The 21,530-nt window shown below is 51.9% G+C and overlaps 1 protein-coding gene and 1 long non-coding RNA gene across 3 annotated transcripts; both read left to right on the top strand.

Moving 5' to 3' along the window:
• Positions 1 to 282: 282 nt before the first annotated feature.
• On the top strand, positions 283 to 7,760 carry LOC110585502 (dehydrogenase/reductase SDR family member 2, mitochondrial-like). The gene is given in 10 exon segments (XM_021695693.1): positions 283 to 314; positions 526 to 705; positions 876 to 1,053; positions 1,580 to 1,681; positions 4,668 to 4,747; positions 5,754 to 5,802; positions 6,518 to 6,551; positions 6,554 to 6,651; positions 6,905 to 6,960; positions 7,193 to 7,760. Coding segments are annotated over 10 exon segments (921 nt in total). The 3' UTR covers positions 7,305 to 7,760.
• Positions 7,761 to 8,955: 1,195 nt separating this feature from the next.
• Positions 8,956 to 20,191, top strand: LOC110585437. Of its 2 annotated transcripts, none has more exons than XR_002480620.1 (3): positions 8,956 to 9,050; positions 16,954 to 17,192; positions 20,047 to 20,191. It is a non-coding gene; the product is annotated as an uncharacterized LOC110585437 (long non-coding RNA). The 2 variants fall into 2 exon arrangements; XR_002480621.1 differs by lacking the exons at positions 16,954 to 17,192; positions 20,047 to 20,191 and adding exons at positions 12,942 to 13,011; positions 13,516 to 13,811.
• The last annotated feature ends 1,339 nt before the right edge of the window (positions 20,192 to 21,530 follow it).

Here is a 21,530-nt window from a genome sequence, read left to right as displayed (position 1 = left end):
GCATCTCTGATGTGTTTCCAGTTCATCGGAAAGTGTTTGCATATCTGAGTCTCCCACGCAGGGTCCTCACCCTGCCTTCACACCTGCGCACACCTACAGCAGCCTACCCCTTTCCTTCCAGAGGGTGTCCGGGGGGCCTGGGTCTGCACCCTGGCTCAGGCTCCTCCCAGCCTCCACTCAGTGAGCTTCACTTCAGCACAGCCTGGCAAGGACAGCATGCAGGCATTCAGAACCTGGGTCTGCTCTCTGACATGTTGCAAGCGCTCAGTGCTTGCTCAGGGGATGAATGTGAAACTCATCCTGTCTACTGAATGGTGGGTCTCACATTCCAATTTGCCTCTTCCATAAATAGAGAATTTTCATAGAGAGTTTTCCTGACCCGAGGCTCAGGTGTTTAAAATTCACCCTGACCAGCTCTACTTGCTCTGGCTCTGGGCTGCTGGCCTTGTCTGTCTGCCGGAGCAGAGGTAGATTACCATCGTTACTATGGCATCCGTCATGGGTGAAGTTGATTTTTTCCTCCAGGGCCAAGTTCAGCAGGAAGCAGAAAAAGGCACTGGCAGGCATATTCCAGGCAGTGACCTCGGTCCACAGGCACCTGTTGCATTCCCGTGCTGGGCTCTCTTTGCACCTGAGCAGCACTGGGATAGACCAAAAGTGTGTCCTGGCCAATCCGGAAGCGGTGGTCATCGGGTCCACTGAGGTGTAAGTGCCCTGATTGCCCTATGGGTCTTGACCCCTCCCCAGGACTCTTGCTTCCACAGAGACCTGGGGCTCCTAGATCAAGACACAGCCTTGTTGATTTCCAGGGCTGGGTCGAGGGACAGTGGTGGCAGGGGGCTGAGGCTGTTTTGTTCCCTCCATCTCTGCTGCAGGATTGGCTTCGCCATCGCGCAGCGCCTGGTCCGGGACAGGGCCCACGTGGTCATCAGCAGCCGGAAGCAGCAGAACGTGGACCGGGCAGTGGCCGCGCTGCAGGGGGAGGGGCTGAGCGTGGCGGGCACCGTGTGCCACGTGGGGAAGGCTGAGGACTGGAAGTGGCTGGTGGCCACGGTGAGGGGCTACAGGGGTGGAAGAGCGCAGGGAGGAGAATGCGTAGGGCCTTTCCCATGCTGCTCAGCCCTGGGTGGGGCCGGGACCGGGATAGGGGCTGGGAGGCCCTAGAACACGTCTCGAAACCAGGATTGCTCAAGGTCTACCTGGGCAGACGTCATTGTCCACACTGGCTTTCTGGAAAGTGGCTTGTTCATTAGAGGACCCTCGCTTCCATCCTACACCCTGGAGAACTGTGGTTGAGGAGGAATCTAGAGGGATTCCCCATCCAAGTCCACGGACGAATTCCTAGAGGAGACAGACCCTCCTCCCCTGAGGCCCTCAGCGCGGCAAAGCCTGTCCTTGCGCTCCTGCCTTCACCGGAGTTTGGTTCTCACACCAGCTGTGTGACCATTCCTGGTTGAGACAGGATCTGATTTGCAAGCTCTGCCTCAATGCGCTGTGCACCTGACAGCAGCTCTGGGAGGGCAAGGCCTCCTCAGGCCATCTCCACACTTACCGCCCTGCGTGTCACCCTTCCACCCAGGTCCTGGAGCACTATGGGGGCCTGGACTTTTTGGTGTGCAATGCAGGTGTCAACCCCCTGGTGGGAAGCACCCTGAAGGCCAGTGAGGAGGTATGGGACAAGGTGAGAGGCCACTGAGGGGAGCTGGCTGAGGGGTCTAAGGTGTTCTCCCATTGAGACTCGACTCCCCCCACCCAAAGTGACTGTAAAAACAGGCACTGACCACTCCTCCCCTGGAATGTGCCGTGATGCTACTTTCCAATTTGTGTGCTTCAAAGCGGGTTCCTACATTCTTTCTGCTTTCTTTTCTCTTCCTGTCCCTTTTGCATTTATTCATTCAGCAAATATTTATTGAGGGTTTGCTATGTGCCAGGCACTGTTCCAGGCTCTGGGGATACAGCTGTGGGAGTAGGTCTCTGCTCTTGGTGAGAGTCAAGAATAGTGAGGGTTCTGATCTTTGTCAACAGTACACATATTTTGCATCCTTTGGTGATGTTGCTCCTCTTTGGGGACACGTACCTACTGCTGAGATTCTTTATGCTTCCAAGAGGAGGGTTCCTCACTGTCCCTCAGAGGAACCTGATACACCTGTCAGGCCTGGACCCAGCCATCAGCTTTCCATGACATTCCAACCCACTGCATTCGGCTTAATGATCCTGCCACCTGGTCCATGGGGTCCTGAAGGGACCTTGTAAAATGTCTTGAGGTCCACCTTGGGCTTTGTTATTCTAGGATTTATGTTATGTTTTTATTTATTTTATATATTTATATTTATATTATTTATTTATATTTTTAATATTTATTTTATATTTTCTATGATTTATATTATGTTATGATCTTATGTTATTCTGTGTTTTCTATTCTATGACTCCTGTGTTTGGTTCCTGAGTCCCTCTGACAGACAAGATGGACTGCAGTGAAATCATCTTCCTGCTGTCGATAGCCTCCCCCTCCACCCCAAGCACTGGCCAGAGCATTTCCTTCTGCCTTCCCCAGGCCTCTGCGCCGTGTAGACTGTGTTCTCAGGTCGCCGCCTCCTGTGTGTCTGCCTGGCTGGAGGCCCTTCCCTCCATCCTCAGAGATGACCTGAAATCTGAGCTCCCTGCAGCCGCTGCTAGCAGCCTCCCCAAGCTCCTTGGCTTCCTTAATGCCTCTGAAGGATCATTTGTGATTAGGTAGCTGGGATTTCATTGCTGACAGTGTCCTAACCCTCCTGAGTCATTTTCCCTTTTAGTGTCTTAGTTCATGGGATCATGACTCTTTTACTTGGAACACGTTTGAAATCTTCCCCTCCTGAAGCTGAGCGCACTCCTCCACAGCCCGGCCTTACTTTCTCCACGGCCACCCTATTCTCTGAGGTCTTACTGGTCCACAAGCAGTCTGCACCACTGGGTAGGAGTTGTCCCCGATCACATCTGCCACCACCTCACAAGTCTGAAATTTACCTGATGCTCTGCTTTCTCTGAATGCAGTTTTCAGGAGGTCTCCTGGGAGTTAGTTCCTTCTTGCTCACATTAGCACTGGGCCAGTTTAAGCACCTCTCCAGGTAGACCCCCATTTCTCCAGCTGGTTGGGAAATCTCCCATCTCCTCTTCCACCACTTTTCCTCCATCCTCCTCCTGCCTGAGGACTCCCCAGCATCCAACCTCCTCAGGCCACGATCTCTACTCAGGACTTTGTGGCACCCAGAGCTACTCTACCTGCTTTTCTAATAGGGCAGTCCTCTTAAGCGAGGGAGGGATTCACCTTTTCCTTGGTTCATGTTTGGCTGCTGAGTCTAGGAGGGGCCTTGTCGGAGTCCATCCCCCAGCCTGACACACATGGAGCTTAGAGCAGACATTGGTGGGATGGTGGGGCTCTATTTTGAGCAGAAAATGACCAGGAAGTCCCTTAGTCTAACCCTCAGTTCCTTCTTATTGGGGACCTCATGCCGGGCCCCCCTTTGGACAATCTGAGCCATTTCCTACAGTCCTGGGGGTCATCCCCAACACTGGCAACCTTTCATCATGTGGGCCTCAGCAGCTCTCCATCGAAGCCTTTCCCCCGCCCTCATCCAAGAGGATGGTTGGGTGAGGGATGAAGATGTTGCCCATGTACAGTCTCATTCCCTAGAGACCAAGGACACACTGACTTCACTCAAGATGGTGCCCCACAGGAGGGATCCTGGTGCCACTTCAGTCCCAGCGGGCTCTCTGTCCCAGCCCCCAACTCAGTCTCTGCCTCTTTTCCTGCCAGTTCCTCTCTTACTTTTCCTCCATCCCCAGTCCCACCAGACGGAGTTCCCAGACAGCAGGTCAGGGACCCTCATGTCTGAGGCCAGATCCAGGTTTTAGTTGCAGGCAGGACCAACGTGGGCAGCTCACTCCCAGGATGGCAGTTCTCTGTTGTGTCTCCCTCTTTGTGATGGCCGTAGGAAAGCTCAAGAGCCATGTCTGCAGGAACAGGCATGCGTGTAGGCCCTCATAGCTGGCGTTTTTGTGAATGAATAATAGAATAATGCTCAGTCCTTACCACATGCTGTGAACTGTGGGCACCAACTTTCCCCTTGCTTTTTCTCATCTTTCTACACTTATTTTTACTGTTCTCCATTTCTTCACACATAATACCTGTTTGATTTTTTTATGCTGTTGTACCATGAGAATGCCTTAAATTCTATTGGGACAAGACAAGGACACAAACAAGTCAAAACACAGACAAAGACAACTCTTCCAGAAATCTCCTTGTCTCCCAGCACCTCCTTTCCCCTCCATCTGTTCTACTTTCGGTCTTTTTCCAGGGGCCTCTGCTTAGAGCTTCTGTCTGCATGACCAGCACGTGGTCCATTTTTCTTGAAAAAGCCTGAACATTTCCCTCCTTCACCCCAGTCTGGAATAGTTCACGTTTTCAGGGCTCTGCTCACAGACCTGTCACTTAGCCTGGCTGCCTGTTAAACCATTAGCAAGTGGGAAACTCCTCTTGTCCTGATCAGAAGGGAAATGAATCTCAGACCTGCAGGCATGTGGGTTTGCTGCACAAATGATCGGACTCCAAGTGTCTTATGGTAACAGGCCCTGGGCTGAGGGCTGACCATGTCTCTCTGCCCTCCCTCCTGCCTCTGCTCTGATTTCAGAATTTTCACATTCTGAACGTGAATGTGAAGTCCCCGGCCCTGCTGCTGAGCCAGCTGCTGCCCCACATGGAGAACAGGGGGTAGGTTGCAGGGTGGGGGTAGGGACTGGTGGGGAGCCACCCGAGAATGGAGTCTGGAGAACACAGGGGCCCAGCTGGGGTCTCCCCCTCCCACTCCCTCTGTCCTGCCTCACCCTTTGTACAGCCACAGCTTCTGAATTCTGACTGCAGGATGACGGTGATGTTCCTGGGGCTCAGGTGTGCTCTCATTGGCCTTGACATCAGCTCCTTAGCCTCGTGGGTAGGTCATTCTCACCCTCCTCTACTCCGGTTCTCTCACCGCCGGACAATGCCTTTTCACCAGTTTACAATGTGTGACAGGGTCTGCCCCATTCCTCCCTGTGGGGAGAAGCCCATCCCAGGCCCCTCCTCCCTCCCTGCTTCTCAGCCTCCAGGGAGCCTGCCTGGTGTTCCAGATCCTACATATTTGGCTGCACTCCATACTTAGCCTCAGGGCTCTCGTGTCAGGGACTTAGGCCACCACGTCCCTCAGGCCATAGCTGCTCCTCAGGCTCCTCCGTAAAGGCGTCCCCTTTAGGAACTGGCCCAGGAGTGAGTGGGTTAGAAGAAAAAGTTACTGACTCTCATTTCTTGTCTCCTCCTGTCCCATCTGCTTCTCAGAGGTGGCCCACTGATACGCATTCACTGTCGGCGCTGGGGGCCTCCTCACCAAGCCCACTCTGCCCCCTTCCCCAAGCAGCTGGCTTTCTTCTCCTCGCTTCCCCCAGGAGAGGCAGCGAGTGTCATGGTTTGGAGCGTGGGCATAGGGTCAGAGAGATGGGGTTGGAGTCCCAGGTCCACCACTCCTGGCTCTGCGGCTAAACCCTGCTGAGCCTCTGTTCGCTCAGCTCTGAAAGGGGGCTACTAACGGGAGCCGTGCTGCGGCCGTGAGGATTGTGTTATTCCATGACTAGCGTCATGACAGTGGTATCATTCTGATTTCTGTATCTTTTTAAAATAATAGTAGCACCTCAATCCATGGTAAGTGATTGGTTTCCTGTCTCCTCTTGTGTCTGTCTCCTCTCAGGACAGGGGCGGTTGTCCTGGTCTCCTCCATTGCAGCCTATATACCACATGTGCTGAGTGCTTGCTCGGGTGCTCCTGGTAGGATTAGAGGAAGGGGTCCCCAGAACGCCACAGGGACAATGCCTGGGACAGACCCCCACCTCACTCCCGCTGCCCTAGGTTGAGCTGATGCCCTGTGGCCGCTGGGTGCCTCAGATCCAGCTTCTGCTCTCAGACCAGGCTGGGGAGAGTGTGTCTGAGCTCTGCGCTTGGGCCAGGGCTGGGATTATCTGTAGCTGAGAAATCCAACTGATACTTTCCTCTGCTTCCTCAGATCCGTTTATTTTTTTTTTAAAGATTTATTTATTTGAGAGGGAAAGGGGTGCCTGGGTGGCTCAGTCGTTAAGCGTGTGCCTTCGGCTCAGGTCATGATCCCAGGGTCCTGGCATGGAGCCCCATGTCGGGCTCCCTGCTCCGCGGGAAGCCTGCTTCTCCCTCTCCCACTCCCCCTGCTTGTGTTCCCTCTCTCGCTGTGTCTCTCTCTGTCAAATAAATAAATAAAATCTTCAAAAAAAAAAAAAAAAAAGAAGGAGAGGGGAAGATTCCCAAGCAGAATCCCTGCTGAGCGCCAAGCCATGGATGATGCGGGCTCAATGGTGGGGCTCCATCTCATGACCCTGCGGCCATGACCTGAGCAGAAATCAAGAGTCAAATGCTTAACTGACTGAGCCACCCAGGCGCCCCTGCTTTCCCATATCCTAATCATTGTCTTGATTCCCTTCCCAGAAACTGGGTCCCTATAATGTCAGTAAGACGGCCATGCGGGCCTCACCAGGACGCTGTCATTGGAGCTGGCCCCCAAGGGCATCCGGGTGAACTGCCTAGTTCCAGCAGTAATCGAGACCAACTTCAGCCAAGTGGTGAGGACCAGGGCGTATCCCCCATTTCCCAGCCCGGCTCAGTGGAAACCTCCCCAGTGACTAAGGGATAAGCCTCAGATTAGCGTCCCTAACAGCTGAGGTCCTCGTTGTCCTTTGAATTCAGCCATGACTCAGCCCATCACCCCTGAGAAAGGCAAATCTGCCATGAGTGCTCTGTCACAGGATCATCTGGGGCCCTGCCCATCTCCTTGTTTTAGCAGCCCTGACTCTCTCACATCTTCCCTTTGCCCAGTTACACAAGGATGAGGTTTTCTGGAACAATTTCAAGAAAGAGCACCAGCTGCAGAGGCAAGTGGGGTGTGGAGCCTTGGTAATCTGGGTACAGCTGGGGATGGGTGGCTGGCCTGTCTCACGGGGCGACCCCTCCCTGTGTACTGGCCATTCCTTTAGCTGAAGTCTCGATTCCAAAGCCCTGCAGGGTGCAAGTGGCCCGGCTGAATCCGCCCTGTCCCTCCTTGGAGTCCACTCCCACCGGAGCAGCAGAGCCTGAGATCCCTGACACGTGTTCTGTCCTGTGCAGGTTAGGGAAGCCTGAGGACTGTGCCGGGATTGTGTCCTTCCTGTGCTCTCCGGATGCCGGCTACATCACCGGTGAGAACATTGTGGTGGCCGGCTTCTCCCCTCGGCTCTGACAGGGCTGAGGGGGCCCTGAGCTCTGGGTCTGGGCTTAGGAGCCTGGGGACGGGTGGGCTGGGAGATCATTAAGGTCAGGGGGGTAAAGTCTGAAGCTCTGCCAGACAAGCAATCTAGGGGCTTGTTCATGCCAGGCTTGAGGCAGGACCCCCCAGTGTTCTCATCTGTTGATTCTGCTATTGATTCAGCTGCTGTGATCCAACCAACATGTGAGTTCTTGATGTGGGGCTGTGGAGCCGACTGAGTTCATGGGGCTGGCACTTTGGAGGAACCATAAAGGACAGGAGCAGACTCAGGCCCGTGAAGGATCCGGCTCCTTCTCTCTGCCACTTGTGCTGTAAACATTTCTTTCCTAAAATAAACCCCAATTTCTCCTCAAGCCTGGAAACTCCTGGTAAGGGGAGAGCCAAGGGGAATGAGGCTGAAGACAGGCCTCTCCTGTCTCCTGCCTGCTGCTGCCCTGAGCCCATTCATGGACCCATGGTGGTGGCCTGTGGGTGTTCAGAAGGCTCTGCTCCATTCTCTGAGTGGGCTGTGGAGGCTAAGCAAGGTGGGAGGGGTGGGAGGATTCTGGGATTTCCCCCTGGGGTTCTGTGGGCTAGTGGTTCTTCACGTTTTCTGGGCCACACCCTTTGAGTCCCTGACGAAAAAAGCCCTCCCCCCCCGCCCAATCTTGCAACTTCTAATTCATACAATAGAGAGAAGTCAGTGTGAAGTTCTCAAGGTTGTCTCCTCTTGGTAAAGGCCCTTTCTATTGTCCTGAGGCATGTTTGAGGGCGCAGTCCCTGGCCCAGCTTTTTCTTATTTATTTTCCAGACCACTCTGGCAGTGGGTCCCTCATCCTGCTGAACATCTCTGGCTGTGTCTGCCCAGGCCTCCCTGTGGGGGCTGGACTCATGGGTGGGAGGGCAGCTTGAGGGTCGTGGTGCTGCACTGGAGGAGAAGGGGTCGTCCCAGAGTGGCCGGAGGCAGTGTAGTGGGCTGGAGGTTCTGTGGAGGCTGGGATCTGTGCGGGTGAGGTGAGCACCAACATGGCTGAATGCCCAGGGCTATGCTTGGCACATCTGACTCTACCATGAAGCTCTCGCACCACATTTTACCAAGATGAACTGCCTTCCATCTAAAGCAAATGGTTCCCTTGGCAATTGAACAGCAGGGGAAACATTAGCTGAATACCAGGATAAATGAAAGACTGGGAATCGAATGGAAATGGAGGAAAAGAGCGATCAGGAGATGACAGCCACAGGTGCCCTTGGGCTTCCTCACCTGTGGGGCTGGGACACTGTGTGGGGGGCTGAAGTTGCTGGTCTGGGCTGTTGTGTGCCCTGGGTGACTGGATTCAAGTTTAGAGTTTCTGTCCCTTTAGCCCTTGAAGGCCAAAAGATGCTGTCCTCCATGGGAGGGTCCCCATGAATCCCAGTGGGTAAAATGACTTCCTTTGCTGATCATTTTTTTAAAAATAACATGTTTTTAAAAAAATTTTTTTTTAAGATTTCACTTATTTATTTGACAGGGAGAGAGAGCACAAACACAAGGTGGGGGAGCAGCAGGCAGAAGGAGAGGGAGAAGAAGGCTCCCCGCTGACCAAGGAGCCCGATGTAGGACTTGATCCCAGGACTCTGGGATCATTATGACCTGAGCCGAAGGCAGACGCTTAACCGACTGAGCCACTCAGGCATCCCCTTTTGCTGATCATTTTAACGAGGACCTTTGATGTTTCCTAATTGCTGCCTGCTCCAGAGAATGTAATTTGTGTAGATACGTGCAGCTTGTATAGATATGTATAGGAAGGTAATGCTGAGCTTTGAATCCAAGTCTGTCGGCCACTTGCCATGACAAAGTGATGGCCAGGGCTCTGTCAGCCTGATTCTCTCCGGCATGTCTGTCTTACTTTGGTTTCTCTTGTAAGTAGAGCCTAAGACAAGAGCTTTCAGACAGGAGATCTGAGGGAGCAGGAGTGAGGGGGTGAGCAGGAAAGGAAGGGTTGGTTAGGGAGGGTGCCACTGCATGCCACAGCTCCCCGAATCTCCCAAGGAGAGCACAGAGTGTCTCTCAGGCATGCGTGTCCCCCCTAAAGATGGCAGGTGGAGCGTTTATCCATGCCCTCTCATCTCCCAGCCACCAAGGGCTGCCCCTGGGGATTATTAACTGCCCCACACTTCCAGTCAAAGAGGAAGAAGCCATCCAAAGTGCAGTGAGTCAGACCCATCAGAAATGACCCACCCCCCCAACCACATCAGAAGTCCGTCAGATGACGGCAAGGGGTGTGAGTCAGGGCGCTCAAAGTGTCCCATACAAGGTCTCTAGGACCATCCAAGGTCTCATATTTGCTTAAGGGACAAAACTCTCAACCCATTGCTCCTGTGAGGCCCCAGAGAGAAACACAAATCTCTCCTCTTCCCCAAATAACAATTAATCCACTTGTCCCAAGGGACGGCCTTCAGAAATTTTCACTGGAGGCTTTCAAGCTGACATATCTCAAATCTCCAGTTACTGGTTTGAGTGGTTCATGTGGCTGTCCCACAGCGTTTCCAGAAGATCAACGAGATAGGGAGGCAGGAAAGGAAGATCAGAGAGGAAACTCTTAATAAACTAATCACACACCAAAAGAGCTGTGGCCTCTCAACAACTTAATGTTCTACTTGTTAAAAAATGAAAATTTTAAATGCAACACTCAATGCCATTAAATTTACATATTAACTTTAAAACTCCCCTTACTTCTCTGTAAAAATCAGGACGGTTCTAGAATATGAGGTCCTGGGAGGGAAGGAATCCAGGGCCTCCTTTTGTCCCATTTCTCGTGACCCAGCTTCTGGAGACAATTGACAAAAGATGCTGGTGTAAGGATGGGTCCTTGGTGACCTGAAGCACCGCAGGTGTGGGAATGAGACGTGGGGCTTTGGAGTTTATTGAATGGATACCTCAGCAGCCAGCCCAACTGGAACACCAGGCATTTGGGGGTCTTGAATGTCCTGGGTCAGATTTTACCAAGAAGATGACTATCTTCCATCCAAAGCAAATGGCCCCCTTGGCCAATTTAAACAGCTTACAGACAACACTGTTAGCCCACATCTGGAGAATTTCTTTCAACAGGCAGAAGGAGGGAGTATGGGATGCCAAGCAAAAGAAACCATCACCCCCACCGCCTAACTTTGAAACAGACCCCAGCAGCCCACATCAGATGGAGCCATTTCCAGAATTCTCTTCTACCTCCTTTCTTCTTTTCACTGTCCTCCTGAAGTTTATCAGCTAATTCCATGTCAAATCTTTCAGGGAGGCTCAGTGCCCCTCCTGTCTTGCTTCATTTGCTGGGGGTTAAGAACTGATGCCGGTGTGGGGAGGTGTAGCCCTCCGAGTGTCCATAAGATCTAAACCCACTTGCTTGTCATGGAGGCTGTTTCTCTGGCCAGATCTGCTGGCTTGTCTCCAGTGCACCTGGTCTATTGCCTTTACCAGAAGAGGTTGAAATCAGCTCATCACCTGCCTTGGGAGCAGTTATGCCTCAGAATCAACGAAAAGATCATACAAAAGATCTGGTTTACTCCCACCTTCTCTTTCTCCTGCCATTTTACAGATGAGGCAACTGAAGGCCATGGAGGGGAAGGGGCTTGATCATGAGGTGGGCTGGTAGGAGACGTGGTCCAGAAACTAGGTCCCCTGACCCTCAGTCTGAGCTTGTCATGAGAAAGTCCTGTGCCAGGTTCATTTGGCCCATTACCCGCCACCCTGATGATCCCCTAAGAAGTTCTCTTTTCCAGGGCAGGAGCTTCTGGATTTGAACAGGGCATGCTGTGGATTGAAAGTCTGTGTACCCCAAAAATTCATATATTGAAACCCAAATCCCGAATAGGATGGCCTTTGGAGATGGGACCTTTGTAATTTGGTTTTGATGAGGACATGAGAGTGGGGCCTTCATGATGGAATGAGTGCTCTTAGAAAAGCGTCATGACATCTCTCTCTCTCCACTATGTGAGGATACAGTGAGAAAAATGGCCATCCTCACAGACCAGGAAAAATACTCTCACCACAACCTGCCTAGGCTGGCCCCCTGATCTCAGATTCTGAGCCTCCAAAACTGTGAGAAATACAGTTTGGTTTGAGTTGTTCATGTGACTGTCCCGCAGGGTTCCCAGAAGACTGAAGAGATAGGAAGGCAGGAAAGGAAGATCAGAGAGGAAACTCTTAAACTAATCACACACCAAAAGAGCTGCGGCCCTCAACAACTGAATGTTCTACTTGTTAGAAAGTACCCAGTCTATGTTACTTTGTTATAGCAGCCCAAGCTGACCGCATCTGTGGAGCTGACCAACCTCTGCCCACGTGACCTCACTATGGTGGCGATGGGTCAGAGAGCCTGACCATCTATGCCAGCCCCCGGTGGCCCCATCCTCAGGGACCTGCCCCAGCTCAAGGGTTAGAATATATTGTATTAAAGCTTTCTGGTATCTCACAAAAACCGATCGTTACTTAGTGTTGAACCCATATTTTTAAAAAAATTAGCTCAATTTCTATACTACTCAGGCAGTAGAGTAAAAACAACTAATTGAATTGGTATCTGTACCCTTTAGTTTGAAAAGTGCCGGGAAAGAGAGGAGCAGCCCCTGGCCGCCTGCAGCCGTCCTGGCACGACCAGCTAGCTGGCTCTTGGTGCTGACGGCCTGGCCTCCCAGCTAAGCCAGGGTGTTCCGTTAGACATAAACAATTCTGGGAGATACAGACATCCGACAAGCCCACTCTGTTCCCTTGACGGATAAAGACAAAAACAAGATCACTCTGTAATCATGTCTGAACACAAATTATTGTCCAAACCACAAAAATCTGAATATCCATCCTCCATCCGGAATAACGAGTGCCAGGGGCTGATTTGTCAATAGCCCCCGTAACTTTGCTCTTTTCTTCTCTCCTTCTACATACTTATGATTAAGATCCCAATCATAGGGAGCACCTGGGTGGCTTAGTCGGTTAAGCGTCTGCCTTCGGCGCAGGTCATGGTCCCAGGGTCCTGGGATCGCGTCCCACATCGGGCTCCCTGCTCAGCGGGAAGCCTGCTTCTCCCTCTCCCGCTCCCCCTGCTTGTGTTCCCTCTCTCTGTCAAATAAATAAATAAAATCTTAAAAAAAAAAAAAAGATCCCAATTGTAGGATTACACCAGTATCCAATCCAGAGCAAAGCCTTGCCTCTGTGAATCCTCTTCAACATTACCTGACACAAGCCCAATATGATAAGTCCTTTCTAATATTCTGTTCCTGAAACTCTCCATACTTGCCCATGGGGTATGTTCTGCCTCATTTGCTAAGAGTCAGTAAACCCAATTTTGTTTGACTGCAGTGTGTTCCTGGTAGCCTTTGGCTGGAAGGTTTTGGCAGTCTGTACATTTATTTTTTCAAGTATTTTAAATGAACGTGGTAAAAAATCGAGGTACTTCAAAAGGGTGAATAGTGAAAGGTAAGTCTCTTTTTCTACCCTTGAACCCTGGAATCTGCTTCCCTTCCTCCCAGGCCATCACTGATCCCAGATAGTCTGTGCACATACAGGCAGGTATGTATATTTACCAATTTTGGTGCTAATTGCATTTATCATTTGTCCTTCCTTTTATCCACCTGTCCACCCAGTATTTATTGTACCTGGAACTCCAGGGCAATGCTACGGAACTTTCTCAGTGAAAAGATAAAAGGTGACTCAAGATACCGTGTGGACCATTTTTCAGTAAATCAAAACAGGGGAAGAAAGAAACCCATGGCTGGTGGCCTTTTAAGCAGCGGTCCCAACTTTACTGACAGAGAGGTTTATTGGTTGCTTTCGATTCTCCCTTTACTTCCAGGATGGATGGGGATACCACCTTTGATGCAGAAGCTGTAGCTTTTACAGTGATGAGGGGATGGACTGAGGGTTAGAGAGTAGGTCCTTTGGTAGAGATGGCTTTCCATCAGCTTCAGGATGAGGGCCAAATTCCTTTGTGTGGGGTACAACTCCTTGGATCCTGACCTCTGTCTCCTTTGTCCCTGTGTTCTTTAAACCACCACTTGCCCTGGGAGCTTTACTCTTCCCGGTTGAAGGGCTCCCCGTCCCCCCGCAGGCTGCGCCCTCTCTTGTTTAAGGTCTTTGCACACACCTGCCTTTGCCAGAACCTGGCCTCCAGGGCAGCCGCTCCCATGGCACTTGCCGCAGGGCGTGTGCATTGTCGTCAGAGTGTTCTGTTTCCTCCTTCAGCCCAGAGATGGTCTTGCATCTCGGAAGCCCCAGCCTCTAGCAGGAAGCTCGGCATCCAGAAACTTCTCAACGAAGGTTTGCTGAATAACTGAATGAATGGTGAATGAAGGAAGTCCTCTTCTGGAGGTTCAGTCTGGTGTGTCTAGACCTTCCTGCTTCTGGGAACCCCTTCTTAGACCCCAAGTTCCTGGAAATGGCAGAGGCAAACCATACAAGGAAATGGTTCCTTCTAGAAAAAGCAAGATTTGCCCCCAGGGCTACTCTGGAGCTGCAGCCCTCTCTGCCTCGTGAACTCCAGAAAGGTTTGTCTTTCCTAAAGGAAGGGAAAACTCTTGGCAGAGTTTTCTAGGCCCAGAACTCAGGCTGCTTCCTTGGGATTCATCTCCCAGGTGACTTCCAGTGCCATCTGATCAGGGTCCTGTCAAAGAGAGGGGGTGGGGTGAGGCACAGAGCCCCGGGGCCTTAGTGCAACAGAAGCCACCCCCACTGTCCCCAGTCACAGGAAGAGTAGCAGCTGCCGCTGACTGAGCCTTTATTCCTGCTCAAGCACGATGCTAAGTGCTTCTCAGGAATTCTCTCTTTTAAAGACAGCAACAGCTCAAAAATTTAAAAGTAAGTAAATAAATAAATAAAGATGTTATGGAACCTGGACCTCACCTGCCAAGTCTCCTGGAGTCCGGCGGGAACAGTGGAGTGGGGCTGGCCTGAAGCGACCCGGGCGGGAGACTGCCGAAAATTAGGCAGGACGCGCCTTCTCCGTTACGATTCCTCTTTCCATCGTCACCGCCCCACCGATGCCCCAAACCGGTGGCAACAATGGGCCAGCGCAGTTGGGTTTCCCAGGCAGGGAACCAAATGTTAGGGAACCTGGACTGGATCGCCCAGCGGAAGAACAAAGCGGCACCGGGAGATCTTGGAGGATAGGAGGTTTATTTAACGCCGACAGGCTCAGAGAAGAGTGGTCTCCAAAGGTCTGAGCCCCGAGCACAAAGGGGGCAATTCATACACATCTACTTCCGCATACTGGGCACTCTTGGCGCGTGCGCAAAGCGGGGGAGGGAGAAGAACCCGGAAGAGCCCCGAGGCAGGGGCTGGGACTCCCTTGATGGCTCCGTGGGCCATCTTAGGACACGGATTTTTCCTTATCAAAGATAGTAACAGCTCTGTGAGGCAGGGCAGTTCCTAGCTCCATTTTACCTGTGGAGAACCTGAGATTCTAGAAAAATTCAGTAACATGCCAGCGTGTGGCCGTGTCCCTTCAGCCCACCTCAGATGTCAGCCATAATGTAGGTGGACAGTTCCTGGGGAGCTCAGACTCGCCTCCGACATACCGCAAATCATCCGTTTTCTGCCCAGGTGTGTGCCCAGGGAGTCCCGAGTGCGAGTGCGGGGTGACTGCCCCGGGGCGGGGGCTGCTGCGGGGCGTGTAGGGAACCCCGTGGGAGGAGGGACAGGAGGGCATCCTACTTCCTCAGTGAGTCTGTGTGGAGTCAATTCCCACGGCCCACAGCAGAGACTGCCCTGCATCTCCCTCCCCATCCCCTCATTTCTGTGCGCCGCCGTGATCACATCACAAAGGATTTTCCGGTCTTGGGAAGTGAAGACAGTCACACAGTAGAAAAGTGGCGAAGCGATCCTTACTTAGTGTTGAACCAAGGTGTACCTGATGAGGGCCTTTTTGATGTGTTTTTGGGAAGTGAGAAGTCCCGGGAGAAACCCAGGATCCCTAAGCGGAGAAGGGGAGGAGGAGGCCGGGCGGGGTGCTGTCGCCCCCGGCAGTGGCAGTCTGCTCGGGCTGCTGGCAAGGAAGCAGTGACATTGGGCGGGGACGGTAAAGTCCCCTGTGGTGACAGCACATCTCGCTTTGGGGTAGCAGAATTTTATGAGAAATCACATTCCTTGGCTTTAGAAATAGAAGTTAAAACAAAACAAACCCTTTATTGTCCCAGGGAGTCAGCAAGTGCAAAGAAATGCTTGGGAGGAAAGAAGATCCACATGGCTTCTCTCTTTTCCTTTCTAAGAGTCAAGTCCAAACTCTACTTTTGTGGCACTTGTCCTTTGAATTGGTGCCTGAAATTCCACTTAGGAGCTCATTCCTTACAATTCAACTTCTGATCTCCCTGAGAGAATATACTTTCATCTGTCATTACTCACATTCAAGTGTGAGTTTCTGATCCCTGAGTGAAAGCAAGTATTGATGGGGGGAGGGAAGGAGTCACTGGGTTCCTGAGGGAGGTGGGGAAGTGGTTCCTGCCTGGGAGGCAGAAGTAGCCAAGGCCATCTCTCCTAACCCAGCCCCGCCTGATGCCAGGCGTGCGGGTGCGGGTTGAGAAAGGGACTAGGAGTTTCAAAGAACCCTAGGGCCCGCCCTGCTGTCCAGTGAGCTTGAACTATGTGGAAGCTGAGACGCGTGTTGTGAAAAGCAGGAGAGAAAGACACACACGCAAGGCAGAAATGTCTCCCCAGGACTGTAGTGGCCCAGTAGAGACGTGTTGGGTCATTATGGAAGGTGGTGTGATCCCGCACGAGGATCTCGGGGCAGGGGAGGCACCGTTTTCATCTGTATCAGCTCACAGCTTAGCAGGCAGGAGTGGGCCCAGGGTCCTCTCAGACAGGAGAGATACTTCGAGGAGGAGCAGGGTGGGCAGGGGCGCTGGCCCCGCAGCACGACCAGGTCAGGGGGTCCCCATCTCAACCACGTTCTCCTCTCCTGATCCCTGTCTCTGGAGTCGGCATCCTCCATGGCTGGAGGGTACACAGAAATGGTGGCCCCACTGTTAGAAAGCTGGGCTTCCCAAGGCTGCTGAAATGGCTAAGGAACACTGTCTCCAGGAGGGGCATCTCTCCTGACCTCCCAGGAAGAGCTAATTTCCCAGGAGGGCTCCTGAGAGTTCATTTCCAAGGCCAGCGTCTTTCCTCCCCAGATTCTTTTTATTGCCATGGAGACAGTCAGCTGCTCTGTCCAGTGAGGAGTCTGAGCCACAGACACCATGACAACCTATGGGGGTTGGAAGCACAGCTCCAAAGCACCTCACAGACCAGAGCAAGGACAGAGGTCCAGGGACATTATTATTGTCACGGGCTCAGCTGATGAAAGGGGGATGGCTTGATTTTTGACTGCCTTCCCCTCGGTGAGCGGTGAGGGAGGGATGGGCATGATGGGTGGGCCGGGGGGGACTGACAGGTTTGAGGTCTCGGGCTGCCAAAGACAGTCAGCTTCATTCTTTTTTTTTTAAGATTTTATTTATTTGACAGAAAGAGAGACACAGCGAGAGAGGGAACACAAGCAGGGGGAGTGGGAGAGGGGAAAGCAGGCTTTCTGCTGAGCAGGGAGTCCGAGGCGGGGCTCGATCCCAGGACGGATGCTTAACAACTGAGCCACCCAGGCGCCCTGGCTTCATTCTTTTTCTGATTGCATGTTTTGCTTGTCCCGACCAGGCCAGCAGACATGACAAAGCCGAGCCGGGCACATCTGTCTAGCCCTGGAGTGGCGAGTGGGGCGGGGGAGGGCAAAGGAGCACGTTCTGAGGAGATGACCCACACCTAGGGCAGCACTTTGTTTGCAGAAATCACGCCACCCCTCCCAGGATGGTGGAGGCAAAGGACTTGCTGACAAGTTGAGGTGAACCAAATCCTGGTTCCCGGGTTGGAACATCCTGGCTTATCCAGTGGGTGAGGTTTGTTTGTGGAATGAGCCCCCCACCCCCACCCCACCCTCCGTCTCCAGTGTTTGCCCGACTCCAGCTGGAGCCTGCCTGTCACAGGCAGATCCAGTGACCTTGGTGTTCAAGCCATGGCTGTTTACTTTGCAGAGCTGGGTCAGGAGGCTTGCCCATCTCTCCTTCCTTCCTCCCCGGCTCCCTCTCCATTCCATCAGTCCCGCAGCCCTGGGCTTCCTGACTCTCAGGCCAGTGGTCTTACTCCCACTATTCCATGGTTGGGTTATTCAGAGAAGCAGCTTCTATCTCTAGGCAGCCCTCACCCTGGAGGATGGGGAGGAAGAGAGTGGTACTGAGATCTGCCTGGTCCTGGAGGGTTTTAGGGAAGTCACAGACATGACCTTTGGCCTGATCATCCTGCTGGGGGCGATCCTCGTGAAGGCCACAGCTTAGGGGACAGCAGGTGATCTGTAAGAGCGTCCCCTAGGGCTCATCAGATGACCAAATTTTGATAATAGATGCAAGTTACATGACTTCAATTCTGGAGGGTCAACCTTTCCATAACTCTGTTTTCTCATGTATAAAATGGGGGTAAATTTGCAGATCTGTTAGGAGAATCACATGAATTAACGCCTGGGACTGGTTTATGGTCGATATTAGCTGTTACTATTGATATCTTAGTCCCAAGTCCTCATACAGAGCTCTTACTGTTCAGTTATTCCCTGTAGACCCCCCCAAAGCCCTGCCCAGCAGAGAGTCTGCTTGTTCCTGTCTGGGGAGCAGCCTCTGCCCCTCGTCTGTCATGTACACTGACTCTCTGGGGAGTGGCAATCCCACCCCAGAGCTATTCATCCTCATCTCCCGGGGAGCCCCAGCTGGTAGGGTTTGCCCTTCAACCCGTCTGGATAAGAGAGCATCTTGCTCAGACATCTTCAAGTTGATGAGGTTCCCAGCTCACCTTTCTCTCTTGTGAGACCCCCTATCTTCCACCCACCAGGCACAGGCGCAAGCTTCCAACTGCCTACCATAGGCCGTTCATGCTGTCACGTTAAGGTCAGTTCTGCATTCAGAGCTCTAGTCTGACCCCTGCTGGCCTTACCTTCTCAGACATTACCTCGCTGAACACGAGAACATGCTTCCATTCCCGCCAGCCCTAGGCCAACCCAATTAGCCTGCATCCACCAACAGCAGTTCGTCCAAACCAGCCCCCAGGGAATGGCTCGCACACATCACCCAGAGTGTGTCTTCGGAAGCTCCTCCATCCTGGGTCATCACCGTTTTGTGCAGCCCATCACCATAATCATGGGATGTCTTTCTCCCCTCCCCAGGCCAAAACGTGCTCTTGGGAAGTTTTGTAAACTCATTCATTCTGATGCGTAAGTGACTTTTAGGACTTAGACACTGAGGGTTAAAAGACTTCCAGGTAGCCAACCCTCATGCTGCGAACTAAATGCGTGCTACAGTGGATGCAGTTGGTTGTCACCATCACCACCGTCACTGGTAACATTTACAAGCACTTCCTATGTGCCGGGTGAGATATTCGGCCATTGGAGAGTAGTGGTCGACATCTTTACTGAATCCCTACCTCATTTGTTATGCCAAAATTCCAGAAGTATCAAGGATTGGCATGGAATGTAATATAACTTATGCTGAGATTTGCGGGCAGGTGTACATTTTATAGCCCCACATACAATAGCAAAAGACAGGAAACCACCTAAATGCCCACCAACAGGGGATGAGTAAATAAGGTAGAGTATATCCATTTATGGGATATTCTGGATGTGTGAAGAAGAATGGGCATCGGTCTGTAACTACTGATAATGGAACAATCTCCAAGAAATAAGTTAAAGGGGGAAAAAAGCAAGGTGTAGAACAGCATGCAGAGTTTGCTACCACATGTGTGGTGAAAGCAAATCTATAGAAAGGCATACGCACGTGACCTTGAGTAAGTTACTGCCCCACTTCCAGTCTCCTCCTCTGTAGGATGGGGAGTAATGGTACACCAGCTGCCTCTTGGGCTGTGGTGAGGATTGAGGGGAATAGTGCCCGTGAAGTTCTCGGCACAGGTGCCTGGCACAAAGCAAACCATCAGTCGTGAGGTGCTGTACATACTCACCTCTATTTATCACTGCGGGTCCGGTATATTCAACTAAGCTATGTGCTGTGCGTCAGGCCCCCAGCAAAGTCTGGAGATACAAGAGCAGTGGGAGAGTCAGATGGCGGACAGCCCACCATAACAATCCGGGAACGAAGTGCTATAGGACTTCAGAGGAAAGCACATCTCACTTTGCCAGAGGGATATAGAGAAGGTGTCCCTGAAGTGTTCAGTAAAGAGGTAACATGTGAGATCTGATTTCACAGGGTGAGTAGGAGCAGCTCCAGCAGAGAGAAATCACAGGAGGGGCTCAGGGACCTCCATTCCTGCCACTGGAGTGCAGAATGTGTGGAGGGAGGGAGGGAGGCAGAACCCTCAGGGTCGGGGCCAGAGGCAAAGGGCATCAGTTTCTCACCACAACAGTGTCTTGCTCCCCTTTTCCCTGTGGCCACCTCCTCGAGACCCTAACCTGTTTCATGTCATTGCAGTTGAGTCTGGGGCAAAAGTACCAGGGGCCATTATGCAAACGTGCTGCTTCGACTTCTTTTCTAGCCACAGCCCCCATGCCCCATTCGCTGGGGGAAGCAGCCAGGGACCTGTGTCCTTGAGGGTAGGAGGGTTTCTTTCCCACGTGCTTCTAATAGAGCAGCCAGTTACCCCGAGACATCTTTCTCCCCTGACAGATTCACACAGGGGATTTGTACGGCTGTTCTATTTTCTCTGTCAGTTAGGTATCTGTCCATAAAATCTAGATATGTCTCTCTCTCTCTGTTTAAGAAAGGAAGGATCACGCTTCTGGAAGGAGGAAGAGCCGGAACAAGCCATGGGCTCTGGTGGTCACCCTAAAACCAGCTGAGACCCGACAGACAGTGTCTTGTCAGATGATGGATGAGCCACGCCTTCGGAAGCAGCTGAGTGTGCGCCGCCCCCCCCGCCCCCCCCCCCCCGTCTCCTGGGCAACCAAGCCTCCGGATGACCCCGCCAACAATAATGCGATGGAAATGAAGAGCACTGCAGTATAATGAGCACGATAAAAATAGAGACACTGGTAAGTAATGGGCCGGCCATGGTTGAGGAACAGGAGGAGGAAGGCAGGGCCCTCCTGTCTGGTCCCCCAGCCAGGCTCTGCTGTGTTGCTGAGACAAGACCAGGCACAGGCGAGTTCGAGCTCCGTAGTGGCAAGGATGTCAGGGAGGGATTAAAAAGTGGGCCTAGGGCCGATGTCGAAGAGGTTACTGCCTATGTCAAGCAGATAAAGCCAATTATCATATGGTTTCACTTATTTGTGGAACATAAGGAATAGCATGAAGGACATTAGGAGAAAGAAGGGGAAAATGAAGGGGGGGAAATCGGAGGGGGAGATGAACCATGAGAGACTATGGACTCTGAGAAACAAACTGAGGGTTCTAGAGGGGAGGGGGGTGGGAGGATGGGTTAGCCTGGTGATGGGTATTAAAGAGGGCACGTTCTGCATGGAGCACTGGGTGTTATACGCAAACAATGAATCATGGAACACTACATCAAAAACTAATGATGTAATGTATGGTGACTAACATAACATAATGAAAAAAAAAAAAAGTGGGCCTAGGTAAAAAGCCCGAGCAAACCCTGGCCTGGTCACTGTCGGGGACGGACGATGTGGGGCCCCACAGACGCTGATGGCCGGAGAGAGGTTGCTGCTATCAGCTCGAACCCCGCGCCAGGCTGTGAGTACCAGCAAATGGTCTAAGAGTTAACTAACGTGCCAGATTTTTTTTTTTTTTTTTCAAAATACTGCACCTCTCGTCTGTAGTGTATAGTGGAAGAAGCCTGTTCATTATTCCTTTGTTTCTTCTTTTCTTTGTTCCGTTGGTGGCTTGGAGTACCTGCCAGGAAAGACAGTCGCGCCCGGGGAAGGAGGGATCCACGTGCTGTGGGGACAGCTGTCTCTGAAGCCTTCTGGTACCAAGTCCCTCTGCAGTCTTTCCTTCGTATTGTTTCCAACAAAAATTCAATTAAATTATCTTTTGAATAAGTAATACCTGCATAGAGTACAATATTCAAAAGGAACAAAAAAAAGTTTACAGGAAAACTGAATATTCCTTCGTCCTGCTCTCCACCCCCAGCCACCGTTTCTTTCCTAGAAGCAACCACTGCTAGCAGTCTCTTGTGCAGCTTTCTAGAGACACTAAGCACGCGCAAGTGCATGTGTCCCCCTCCTCAACACAAACACTTCTTTTTCTTTTTTCTTTTTTTTTTACCTAAGTGCTCACATCAGTCAG

This window comes from Neomonachus schauinslandi, chromosome 9 (assembly GCF_002201575.2).
Source record: "Neomonachus schauinslandi chromosome 9, ASM220157v2, whole genome shotgun sequence".
Taxonomy (NCBI): domain Eukaryota; kingdom Metazoa; phylum Chordata; class Mammalia; order Carnivora; family Phocidae; genus Neomonachus; species Neomonachus schauinslandi.
Note: the sequence above shows the minus strand (reverse complement) of the source record. Positions and strands in the feature narration are given on the sequence as shown.